The sequence below is a fragment of the Petromyzon marinus genome, unplaced genomic scaffold (assembly GCF_048934315.1).
Source record: "Petromyzon marinus isolate PM22_M1 ecotype Great Lakes invasive population unplaced genomic scaffold, UKy_Petmar_22M1.pri1.0 PM_Scaffold_38, whole genome shotgun sequence".
Lineage (NCBI taxonomy): Eukaryota > Metazoa > Chordata > Hyperoartia > Petromyzontiformes > Petromyzontidae > Petromyzon > Petromyzon marinus.
In genome coordinates, this window is record NW_027423368.1 from 361,707 (window position 1) to 379,206 (window position 17,500).

Below are 17,500 nucleotides of genomic sequence, written 5' to 3' on the forward strand. Positions count from 1 at the left end.
AGGGGGGAGACGAAAATAATGGATGCGGTCTGAAAGCCACCGTAAGCATGAACAATCAATTAAGACCCGAAATTATCTTCTTTGGTTCTTTCGGTAAAGTCACGTCTCCCTTCCGACCATGGATGAACTCGTCCGTCTGAAAGGGGCCCGTAGCTATCCATGTTGCTAAAGTTGAGGGTAAGAATCCACCCATTTTTTCGCCATATAGCATTGTGATATATAACGACTTATTTTTGGTAGCTTAGCTGATTGGAGAATATAGAGTTTATTGATAACATTAAGGTAATTTATATTTTAGTTTTTTATTGGTTCACTATATAGTATTCATTATACATTGTATTGTATACCCAGTTACTGTGAATAGCTCAGATGTGTAGGCCTTGACTTCAACATAGCCATTTCTGTGACCAGTCACTAGCTAATCACTCAGTTATTTCAATGCTAAATTCGCCTAGTTATTTCAATGCTAAATTCTCCTGTTTGATTTGTACTAGGTGCCTCGGTGAATATGTATGCTCTGACTTTAACATAGCTATTTCTGTGACCAGTTACAAGCTAATCACTCAGTTATTTCAATGCTAAATTCTATGCTAATTCCTTTGTCAAGGGGTGCCTCTGCGGATGTGTATGCTTTAACTTAGCTATTTCAATGCTAAATTCTATGCTAATTCCTTTGTCAAGGGGTGCCTCTGCGGATGTGTATGCTTTAACTTTAACATAGCCATTTCCGTGACCAGTCACAAGCTAATCACTCAGCCATTTCAATGCTAAATTCTATGCTAATTGCTTTGTCAATGCACTTTGTTTCTTCTCACACAGCTTAAAGGTCGTGATCTGAGCGTGGCTTTTTCACTCCAGCGCTGTCCTACCAGATAGTCTCGTCCCTTCACCTGATGAAGGCCGCTTGTGTTGTGGCCGAAATGTCGTGAGAATATTATTGTGTTATTTTATTCTATCAATTTATTATTTTATTCTCATTCTACGTGACTTTACCAAAAGAACCAAAGAAGATGAATACTTGCAGTCACGAAAGCTTTAAATCGAGACCCGAAATTAGTTTATCAAATCCTTCCAATGATTGCTAAGCCAGAATCCATCTTCTCGGTTGAAATTGTCTCTGTGTTTGTTTGTGTGGATAGCCTCATGAATCCCTGCAGTCACGAAAGCTTCGTCTTTGTGCTGCTCGCCTTTTGGCGTCCTCTGGTCTAGCGCCGTTAGTGAGACGAGGCTCTAAAGAAAGCCGTCTCTGGTGTGGACCAATCAGTTTCGAAGACGATGCATCATCATCATCATCATCATGTACTACCAGAGCGTGTTGCTTTGTTCGTATGTTCACCACAAATATGTGGTTGATGCAGGCAAGATTCCTTGCAAAAAGTTTCAGTTCGGTGTTTTAACATCTTAACACAACTGTTTAAATTTCCAGAAAGGGTAAAACCTATTCTTATAGCTGTTGTTCAGCTGGATCGAGGGGGCTAAACGGGCGCGGCACGGGCTAGAGTAGAGATGGAGTGATGTGGTACAGGAGGACGTAGAGCTGAGCAGACTTGCCGATGACCGGTACCAGCGGTGTCAAGATCGGCCTCTGTGGAGGAGGCTCGTGAAGGACGCTACTGGGCAGTTGGAGGTAGTCGCCCTCCAACAACAACGGAGGGCGGAGGAGCGACGCTCACAACAACGAGCGGAGCGCCGGGTGGCTAAAGCACAGCAGGTTGGCACAGTAGGAGGCACAGGTGGTGCATCAGCCAGTCATCTCAGTCAGTCGACCCGTGGCACCTGCTGGGTCTGCCCCGTGACCTCCTGCCAGCGGGCGTTCGACACTTCACGTGGTAGCCTCAATGTGCAGATGGCCTGGCACAAGCGTCGTGGTGACATCACCGCCGCTTAGTGGCGAATGGCGGTTGTTGTTGTTGTGTGTGTGTGTGAGGTTGTGTGAATTGTAGTGTCTCAGGCACCTCAATGTCCAGGCCTAGGACTTGTAGTGCCTCAGGCGCCTCAATGTCCAGGCCTACGACCTGTAGTGCCTCAGGCACCTCAATGTCCAGGCCTACGACCTGTAGTGCCTCAGGCGCCTCAATGTCCAGGCCTAGGACTTGTAGTGCCTCAGGCGCCTCAACATCCAGGCCTAGGACCTGTAGTGCCGGAGGCACCTCACGTGCAGGTCGAGGTTCGACGGGTCGGCGAAATTCCCGCCGCACACGAAGCACTTGTGCGGCCTCCCGGCGTCGTGCGTGGCCAGGTGGCGGGCGCACGCCGACGGCCTGGCAAAGTTCTTGGAGCACAGCGGGCACCGGTGCAGCCGGCGGCCGCCGTGGGTCAGGGCGTGGTCCTTGAACGCCGACACGCTCACAAAGTCCCGGCTGCACGCCACGCAGCGGTGGGCCCGGCCCTCCTCGCCCGAGTGCGTCCTGAGGTGGACGCTCAGCGCCGACGGCTGGCGGAAGGCCTTGCCGCAGGCAGGGCACTCCACGGACGGACGCTCCTCCTCCTCCTCATCCTCCTCGTCCTCCTCGTCCTCCTCCTCGTCCTCCTCGTCCCCCTCGTCCTCCTCGTCTTCCTCGGCGGCGGTGCCGCGCTCCGCCGCCGCCGCCGGCAAGCGGCCGCTCTCGAGGGCCCCCGGGCGAGGCCTCGGAGGCCTGGCCGGGGCCGTGCCGTGCCTCGACATCATGTGCCTCTTGAGGGCCGAGGGGCGGGCGAATCCGGCGCCGCACGCGCCGCAGGCGTGCGGCCTCTCGCCCGTGTGGGTGAGGGCGTGGGTCCTCAGCGCCGATGGGCACGTGAAGGCGCCGACGCACTCGGGGCAGGGGTAGCCCTTGGCCCTCGGGGCCTTCCGGCGGCCGCCCCCGGCCGCCTGCCGGCCTCCGCCGCGGTCGGCCTCCTCCAGGACCACCTCGACCTCGGCCGCCGCCGGGGGGAGCGGGGAAGGGAAGACGCTCGATGGCAAGCCGGGCGGGAACTCGTGCTTGAAGGGGCGGCGATCGGCGGCCGCCGCCGGGGGGAGCGGGGAAGGGAAGACGCTCGATATCTCGCCGGGCGGGAACTCTTCTTTGACGATGGCGTCGGCTTCGCGACCTTAGGTTCGGGGGGGAGGGGTTGCTCAGTTGGGGCCTTACAGCTGGCAGATGGTAACATTAAACGTAGTTTCGTTGTAGTGTGGGCCTTCATGGGTCTCTATGGGTCTATAGGAGTCTCTGTGGGTCTATAGGAGTTTCTACGGGTCTATAGAAGTCTCTATGGGTCTATAGGAGTCTCTGTGGGTCTATAGGAGTCTCTATGGGTGTATAGGAGTCTCTACGGGTCTATAGGAGTCTCTACGGGTCTATAGGAGTCTCTGTGGGTCTATAGGAGTCTCTATGAGTCTATAGGAGTCTCTATACACTACACTACTATACACTACACTACTATACACTACTATACACTACACTAATATACACTACACTATACACTACACGACTATACACTACACCGCTATACACTACACTACTATACACTACACTATACACTACACTACTATACACTACACCACTATACACTACACTACTATACACTACACTATACACTACACCACTATACATTACACCATACAGCACAGTATACACTACCCTATACACTACACTACTCTACACTACTATACACTACACTACTATACACTATACACTACACTACTATACACTACACTACTATACACTACACTATACACTACACTATTATACACTACTATACACTACACTATAGACTACACTACTATACACTACACTATACACTACTCTATACACTACTACACTACACTATACACTACACGATACACTACACTATACACTACTCTATACACTACCACACTACACTATACACTACACTCTACACTATACACTACACAATACACTACACTATACATTGCACTACTATACACTACACTATACACTACAATAATATACACTACACTATACACTACACTATACACTACTGCACTATACACTACACTACTATACACTACATTATACACTACTACACTATACACTACACTATACACTACACACTACACTATGCACTACACTATACACCACACTACTATACACTACACTACTATACACTACACTATACACTACAATATACACTACACTACTATACACTACACTATACACTACTACACTACTATACACTACATTACTATACACTACACTATACACTACACTACTGTACACTACACAATACACTACACTATACACTACACTACTATACACTACACTATACACTACACTACTATACACTATACACTACACTATACACTACACTACTATACACTACACTACTATACACTACACTATATACTACACTATACACTACACTATACACTACTATACACTACACTGTACACTACACTATACACTACACTACTATACACTACACTACACACTACACTATACACTACACTATATACTACACTAGACACTACACTATACACTACTATACACTACACTACTATACACTACACTGTACACTACACTATACACTACACTGTACACTACACTACTATATACTACACTATACACTACACCACTATACACTACACTATACACTACAATACACTACTATACACTACACTAATATACACTACACTACTATACACTACACTACTATACACTACACTACTATACACTACACTATACTATACATTACTCTATACACTACTACACTACACTATACACTACACTATACAATACACTCTACACTATACACTACACAATACACTACACTATACACTACACTACTATACACTACACTATACACTACTACACACTACACTATACACTACACTACTATACACTATACACTACACTATGCACTACACTATAAACTACAATATACACTATACTATACACTACACTACTATACACTACACTACTATACACTACACTACTATACACTACATTACTATACACTACACTATACACTACACTACTATACACTACACTATACTACTATACACTACAATAAACGCTACACTATACACTACACTATACACTACTATACACTACACTACTATACACTACACTATACACTACACTATACACTACACTACTGTACACTACACTATACACTACTATACACTACACTATAAACTACACTATACACTACACTATACACTACACTATACACTACACTACTATACACTACACTATACACTACTATACACTACACTATACACTACACACTATACTACACTATACACTACACTACTATACACTACTACACACTACACTACACTATACACTACACTATACACTACACTACTATACACTACACTATACACTACACTACTATACACTACACTATACACTACACACTATACTACACTATACACTACACTACTATACACTACTACACACTACACTACACTATACACTACACTATACACTACACTACTATACACTACACTATACACTACACTACTATACACTACACTATACACTACACACTACACTACACTATACACTACACTACTATACACTACACTATACACGACACTATACACTACACTATACACTACTATACACTACACTATACACTTCACTACTATACACTACACAATACACTACACTATACACTACACTACTAAACACTACACTACTATAAACTACACTATACACTACTACACTACTATACAATACACTACTATACACTACACTACTGTACACTACACTACTATACACTATACTACTATACACTACATTATACACTACACTATACACTACACTACTATACACTACACTATACACTACTATACACTACACTATACACTACACTATACACTACACTATACACTACACTACACACTACACTACTATACACTACACTATACACTGCTATACAATACACTACTATACACTACACTACTATACACTACACTATACACTACACTACTATACACTACCCTACTATACACTACACTATACACTACACTATACACTACACTGTACACTACACTACTATACACTACACTATACACTACACTATACACTACACTACACTATACACTACTATACACTACACTATACACTACACTACTAAACACTACACTACTATACACTACACTATACACTACACTACACACTACTCTATACACTACTACACTACACTATACACTACACTATACACTACACTATACACTACACTACTATACACTACTACACACTACACTATACACTACACTATACACTACACTATACACTACACTATACACTACACTACTATACACTACACTATACACTACACTATACACTACACTACTATACACTACACACTACACTACACTATACACTACACTACTATACACTACTACACACTACACTATACACTACTATACACTACACTATACACTACTATACACTACACTATACACTACACTATACACTTCACTACTATACACTACACAATACACTACACTATACACTACACTACTATACACTACTATAAACTACACTATACACTACTACACTACTATACAATACACTACTATACACTACACTATACACTACACTACTGTACACTACAGTACTATACACTACACTACTATACACTACACTATACACTACACTACTGTACACTCCACAATACACTACACTATACACTACACTACTATACACTACACTATACACTACACTATACACTACTGCACTATACACTACACTATACACTACACTACTATACACTACATTATACACTACTACACTATACACTACACTATACACTACACACTACACTATGCACTACACTATACACCACACTACTATACACTACACTACTATACACTACACTACACTATACACTACAATATACACTACACTACTATACACTACACTATACACTACTACACTACTATACACTACATTACTATACACTACACTATACACTACTGTACACTACACAATACACTACACTATACACTACACTACTATACACTACACTATACACTACACTACTATACACTACACTATACACTATACACTACACTATACACTACACTACTATACATTACACTATATACTACACTATACACTACACTATACACTACTATACACTACACTGTACACTACACTATACACTACACTACTATACACTACACTACACACTACACTATACACTACACTATATACTACACTAGACACTACACTATACACTACTATACACTACACTACTATACACTACACTGTACACTACACTATACACTACACTGTACACTACACTACTATACACTACACTATACACTACACCACTATACACTACACTATACACTACAATACACTACCATACACTACACTAATATACACTACACTACTATACACTACACTACTATACACTACACTACTATACACTATACTATACATTACTCTATACACTACTACACTACACTATACACTACACAATACACTACACTATACACTACACTACTATACACTACACTATACACTACTACACACTACACTATACACTACACTACTATACACTACACTATGCACTACACTATAAACTACAATATACACTATACTATACACTACACTACTATACACTACACTACTATACACTACATTACTATACACTACACTATACACTACACTACTATACACTACACTATACACTACACTACTATACACTACAATAAACGCTACACTATACACTACACTATACACTACTATACACTACACTACTATACACTACACTATACACTACACTATACACTACACTACTGTACACTACACTATACACTACACTACTATACACTACACTATACACTACACTATACACTACACTATACACTACACTATACACTACACTACTATACACTACACTATACACTACACTACTATACACTACACTATACACTACACACTGTACTACACTATACACTACACTACTATACACTACTACACACTACACTACACTATACACTACACTATACACTACACTACTATACACTACACTATACACTACACTACTATACACTACACTATACACTACACACTATACTACACTATACACTACACTACTATACACTACTACACACTACACTACACTATACACTACACTATACACTACACTACTATACACTACACTATACACTACACTATACACTACACACTACACTACACTATACACTACACTACTATACACGACACTATACACTACACTATACACTACTATACACTACACTATACACTTCACTACTATACACTACACAATACACTACACTATACACTACACTACTAAACACTACACTACTATAAACTACACTATACACTACTACACTAATATACAATACACTACTATACACTACACTATACACTACACTACTGTACACTACACTACTATACACTACACTACTATACACTACATTATACACTACACTATACACTACACTACTATACACTACACTATACACTACTATACACTACACTATACACTACACTATACACTACACTATATACTATACACTACACTACACACTACACTACTATACACTACTATACACTACACTATACACTGCTATACAATACACTACTATACACTACACTACTATACACTACACTATACACTACACTACTATACACTACCCTACTATACACTACACTATACACTACACTATACACTACACTGTACACTACACTACTATACACTACACTATACACTACACTATACACTACACTATACCCTACTATACACTACACTATACACTACACACTACACTATACACTACACTATATACTACAATACTATACACTACACTATACACTACACTACTAAACACTACACTACTATACACTACACTACACTATACACTACACTACACACTACTCTATACACTACTACACTACACTATACACTACACTATACACTACACTATACACTACACTAGTATACACTACTACACACTACACTATACACTACACTATACACTACACTATACACTACACTACTATACACTACACTATACACTACACTATACACTACACTATACACTACACTACTATATACTACACAATACACTACACTATACACTACACTACTATACACTACACTATACACTACTACACACTACACTATACACTACACTACTATACACTACACTATGCACTACACTATAAACTACAATATACACTATACTATACACTACACTACTATACACTACACTACTATACACTACACTACTATACACTACATTACTATACACTACACTATACACTACACTACTATACACTACACTATACACTACACTACTATACACTACAATAAACGCTACACTATACACTACACTATACACTACTATACACTACACTACTATACACTACACTATACACTACACTATACACTACACTACTGTACACTACACTATACTACTATACACTACACTATAAACTACACTATACACTACACTATACACTACACTATACACTACACTATACACTACACTACTATACACTACACTATACACTACACTACTATACACTACACTATACACTACACACTATACTACACTATACACTACACTACTATACACTACTACACACTACACTACACTATACACTACACTACTATACACTACACTATACACTACACTACTATACACTACACTACTATACACTACACACTATACTACACTATACACTACACTACTATACACTACTACACACTACACTACACTATACACTACACTATACACTACACTATACACTACACTACTATACACTACACTATACACTACACTACTATACACTACACTATACACTACACTACACTATACACTACACTACTATACACTACACTATACACGACACTATACACTACACTATACACTACTATACACTACACTATACACTTCACTACTATACACTACACAATACACTACACTATACACTACACTACTAAACACTACACTACTATAAACTACACTATACACTACTACACTACTATACAATACACTACTATACACTACACTATACACTACACTACTGTACACTACACTACTATACACTACACTACTATACACTACACTATACACTACACTACTAAACACTACACTATACACTACTATACACTACACTATACACTACACTACACTATACACTACACTACACACTACACTACTATACACTACTATACACTACACTATACACTGCTATACAATACACTACTATACACTACACTACTATACACTACACTATACACTACACTACTATACACTACCCTACTATACACTACACTATACACTACACTATACACTACACTGTACACTACACTACTATACACTACACTATACACTACACTATACACTACACTACACTATACACTACTATACACTACACTATACACTATACACTACACACTACACTATACACTACACTATATACTACAATACTATACACTACACTATACACTACACTACTAAACACTACACTACTATACACTACACTATACACTACACTACACACTACTCTATACACTACTACACTACACTATACACTACACTATACACTACACTATACACTACACTAGTATACACTACTACACACTACACTATACACTACACTATACACTACACTATACACTACACTACTATACACTACACTATACACTACACTATACACTACACTATACACTACACTACTATACACTACACACTACACTACACTATACACTACACTACTATACACTACTACACACTACACTATACACTACACTATACACTACACTACTATACACTACACTATACACTACTATACACTACACTATACACTACACTATACACTTCACTACTATACACTACACAATACACTACACTATACACTACACTACTATACACTACTATAAACTACACTATACACTACTACACTACTATACACTACACTATACACTACACTACTGTACACTACATTACTATACACTACACTACTATACACTACACTATACACTACACTACTGTACACTCCACAATACACTACACTATACACTACACTACTATACACTACACTATACACTACACTACTATACACTACACTATACACTACACTATACACTACACTATACACTACTATACACTACACTATACACTACTATAAACTACACTATACACTACTACACTACTATACACTACACTATACACTACACTACTGTACACTACATTACTATACACTACACTACTATACACTACACTATACACTACACTACTGTACACTCCACAATACACTACACTATACACTACACTACTATACACTACACTATACACTATACACTACACTATACACTACACTACTATACACTACACTATATACTACACTATACACTACACTATACACTACTATACACTACACTGTACACTACACTATACACTACACTACTATACACTACACTACACACTACACTATACACTACACTATATACTACACTAGACACTACACTATACACTACTATACACTACACTACTATACACTACACTGTACACAACACTATACACTACACTGTACACTACACTACTATACACTACACTATACACTACACCACTATACACTACACTATACACTACAATACACTACCATACACTACACTAATATACACTACACTACTATACACTACACTACTATACACTACACTACTATACACTATACTATACATTACTCTATACACTACTACACTACACTATACACTACACAATACACTACACTATACACTACACTACTATACACTACACTATACACTACTACACACTACACTATACACTACACTACTATACACTACACTATGCACTACACTATAAACTACAATATACACTATACTATACACTACACTACTATACACTACACTACTATACACTACATTACTATACACTACACTATACACTACACTACTATACACTACACTATACACTACACTACTATACACTACAATAAACGCTACACTATACACTACACTATACACTACTATACACTACACTACTATACACTACACTATACACTACACTATACACTACACTACTGTACACTACACTATACACTACACTACTATACACTACACTATAAACTACACTATACACTACACTACTATACACTACACTATACACTACACTACTATACACTACACTATACACTACACACTATACTACACTATACACTACACTACTATACACTACTACACACTACACTACACTATACACTACACTATACACTACACTACTATACACTACACTATACACTACACTACTATACACTACACTATACACTACACACTATACTACACTATACACTACACTACTATACACTACTACACACTACACTACACTATACACTACACTATACACTACACTACTATACACTACACTATACACTACACTACTATACACTACACTATACACTACACACTACACTACACTATACACTACACTACTATACACTACACTATACACGACACTATACACTACACTATACACTACTATACACTACACTATACACTTCACTACTATACACTACACAATACACTACACTATACACTACACTACTAAACACTACACTACTATAAACTACACTATACACTACTACACTAATATACAATACACTACTATACACTACACTATACACTACACTACTGTACACTACACTACTATACACTACACTACTATACACTACATTATACACTACACTATACACTACACTACTATACACTACACTATACACTACTATACACTACACTATACACTACACTATACACTACACTATACACTATACACTACACTACACACTACACTACTATACACTACTATACACTACACTATACACTGCTATACAATACACTACTATACACTACACTACTATACACTACACTATACACTACACTACTATACACTACCCTACTATACACTACACTATACACTACACTATACACTACACTGTACACTACACTACTATACACTACACTATACACTACACTATACACTACACTATACACTACTATACACTACACTATACACTATACACTACACACTACACTATACACTACACTATATACTACAATACTATACACTACACTATACACTACACTACTAAACACTACACTACTATACACTACACTATACACTACACTACACACTACTCTATACACTACTACACTACACTATACACTACACTATACACTACACTATACACTACACTAGTATACACTACTACACACTACACTATACACTACACTATACACTACACTATACACTACACTACTATACACTACACTATACACTACACTATACACTACACTATACACTACACTACTATATACTACACACTACACTACACTATACACTACACTACTATACACTACTACACACTACACTATACACTACACTATACACTACACTACTATACACTACATTATACACTACTACACTATACACTACACTATACACTACACACTACACTATGCACTACACTATACACCACACTACTATACACTACACTACTATACACTACACTACACTATACACTACAATATACACTACACTACTATACACTACACTATACACTACTACACTACTATACACTACATTAATATACACTACACTGTACACTACACTACTGTACACTACACAATACACTACACTATACACTACACTACTATACACTACACTATACACTACACTACTATACACTACACTATACACTATACACTACACTATACACTACACTACTATACACTACACTATATACTACACTATACACTACACTATACACTACTATACACTACACTGTACACTACACTATACACTACACTACTATACACTACACTACACACTACACTATACACTACACTATATACTACACTAGACACTACACTATACACTACTATACACTACACTACTATACACTACACTGTACACTACACTATACACTACACTGTACACTACACTACTATACACTACACTATACACTACACCACTATACACTACACTATACACTACAATACACTACCATACACTACACTAATATACACTACACTACTATACACTACACTACTATACACTACTCTACTATACACTACACTATACTATACATTACTCTATACACTACTACACTACACTATACACTACACAATACACTACACTATACACTACACTACTATACACTACACTATACACTACTACACACTACACTATACACTACACTACTATACACTACACTATGCACTACACTATAAACTACAATATACACTATACTATACACTACACTACTATACACTACACTACTATACACTACACTACTATACACTACATTACTATACACTACACTATACACTACACTACTATACACTACACTATACACTACACTACTATACACTACAATAAACGCTACACTATACACTACACTATACACTACTATACACTACACTACTATACACTACACTATACACTACACTATACACTACACTACTGTACACTACACTATACACTACACTACTATACACTACACTATAAACTACACTATACACTACACTACTATACACTACACTATAAACTACACTATACACTACACTATACACTACACTATACACTACACTATACACTACACTACTATACACTACACTATACACTACACACTATACTACACTATACACTACACTACTATACACTACTACACACTACACTACACTATACACTACACTATACACTACACTACTATACACTACACTATACACTACACTACTATACACTACACTATACACTACACACTATACTACACTATACACTACACTACTATACACTACTACACACTACACTACACTATACACTACACTATACACTACACTACTATACACTACACTATACACTACACTACTATACACTACACTATACACTACACACTACACTACACTATACACTACACTACTATACACTACACTATACACGACACTATACACTACACTATACACTACTATACACTACACTATACACTTCACTACTATACACTACACAATACACTACACTATACACTACACTACTAAACACTACACTACTATAAACTACACTATACACTACTACACTACTATACAATACACTACTATACACTACACTATACACTACACTACTGTACACTACACTACTATACACTACACTACTATACACTACATTATACACTACACTATACACTACACTACTATACACTACACTATACACTACTATACACTACACTATACACTACACTATACACTACACTACACACTACACTACTATACACTACTATACACTACACTATACACTGCTATACAATACACTACTATACACTACACTACTATACACTACACTATACACTACACTACTATACACTTCCCTACTATACACTACACTATACACTACACTATACACTACACTGTACACTACACTACTATACACTACACTATACACTACACTATACACTACACTACACTATACACTACTATACACTACACTATACACTATACACTACACACTACACTATACACTACACTATATACTACAATACTATACACTACACTATACACTACACTACTAAACACTACACTACTATACACTACACTATACACTACACTACACACTACTCTATACACTACTACACTACACTATACACTACACTATACACTACACTATACACTACACTACTGTACACTCCACAATACACTACACTATACACTACACTACTATACACTACACTATACACTACACTACTATACACTACACTATACACTACTATACACTACACTATACACTACTATAAACTACACTATACACTACTACACTACTATACACTACACTATACACTACACTACTGTACACTACATTACTATACACTACACTACTATACACTACACTATACACTACACTACTGTACACTCCACAATACACTACACTATACACTACACTACTATACACTACACTATACACTACACTATACACTACACTATACACTACACTATACACTGCTATACACTACACTATACACTACTATACACTACACTATATACTACACTATACACTAGACTATACACTACTATACACTACACTGTACACTACACTATACACTACACTATACACTACACTACTATACACTACACTACACACTACACTATACACTACACTATATACTACACTAGACACTACACTATACACTACTATACACTACACTACTATACACTACACTGTACACTACACTATACACTACACTGTACACTACACTACTATACACTACACTATACACTACACTACTATACACTACACTATACACTACAATACACTACTATACACTACACTAATATACACTAAACCACTATACACTACACTACTATACACTACACTATACACTACACTACTATACACTACACTATACACTACATTATACACTACTCTATACACTACTACACTACACTATACACTACACTATACAATACACTCTACACTATACACTACACAATACACTACACTACTATACACTACACTATACACTACTACACACTACACTATACACTACACTACTATACACTACACTATGCACTACACTATACACTACACTATACACTATACTATACACTACACTACTATACACTACACTACTATACACTACACTACTATACACTACACTACTATACACTACATTACTATACACTATACACTACACTACTATACACTACACTATACACTACACTACTATACACTACAATAAACGCTACACTATACACTACACTATACACTACTATACATTACACTACTATACACTACACTATACACTACACTATACACTACACTACTTTACACTACACTACTATACACTACACTATACACTATACACTACACTACACACTACACTATACACTACACTATACACTACACTATACACTACACTACACTACTATACACTACACTATACACTACACTACTATACACTACACTATACACTACACACTACACTACACTATACACTACACTACTATACACTACTACACACTACACTATACACTACACTATACACTACACTATACACTACACTATACACTACACTATACACTACTATACACTACACTATACACTACACTATACACTTCACTACTATACACTACACTATACACTACACTACTATACACTACACTATACACTACACTATACACTACACTATACACTACACTACTATACACTACACTATACACTACACTATACACTACACTATACACTACTATACACTACACTATACACTTCACTACTATACACTACACAATACACTACACTATACACTACACTACTATACACTACACTACTATAAACTACACTATACACTACTACACTACTATACAATACACTACTATACACTACACTATACACTACACTACTGTACACTACACAATACACTACACTATACACTACTATACACTACACTATACACTACACTACTATACACTACACTATACACTACACTATACACTACACTACTATACACTACACTAT

At 37.5% G+C, this 17,500-nt stretch overlaps 1 protein-coding gene across 1 annotated transcript in view; it reads right to left on the reverse strand.

The window, feature by feature from the left end:
- Nucleotides 1-17,500, reverse strand: part of LOC116937374 (uncharacterized) — a 23,228-nt gene that overhangs the window by 54 nt on the left and 5,674 nt on the right. Inside the window, exon 4 of the mRNA XM_076064323.1 lies at nucleotides 1-3,072. This exon is cut by the window's left edge and continues 54 nt beyond it. Within this exon, the coding sequence (XP_075920438.1) occupies nucleotides 2,126-3,072 (947 nt within the window). The 3' untranslated portion in view covers nucleotides 1-2,125. The remainder of the gene's footprint in view (nucleotides 3,073-17,500) is intronic.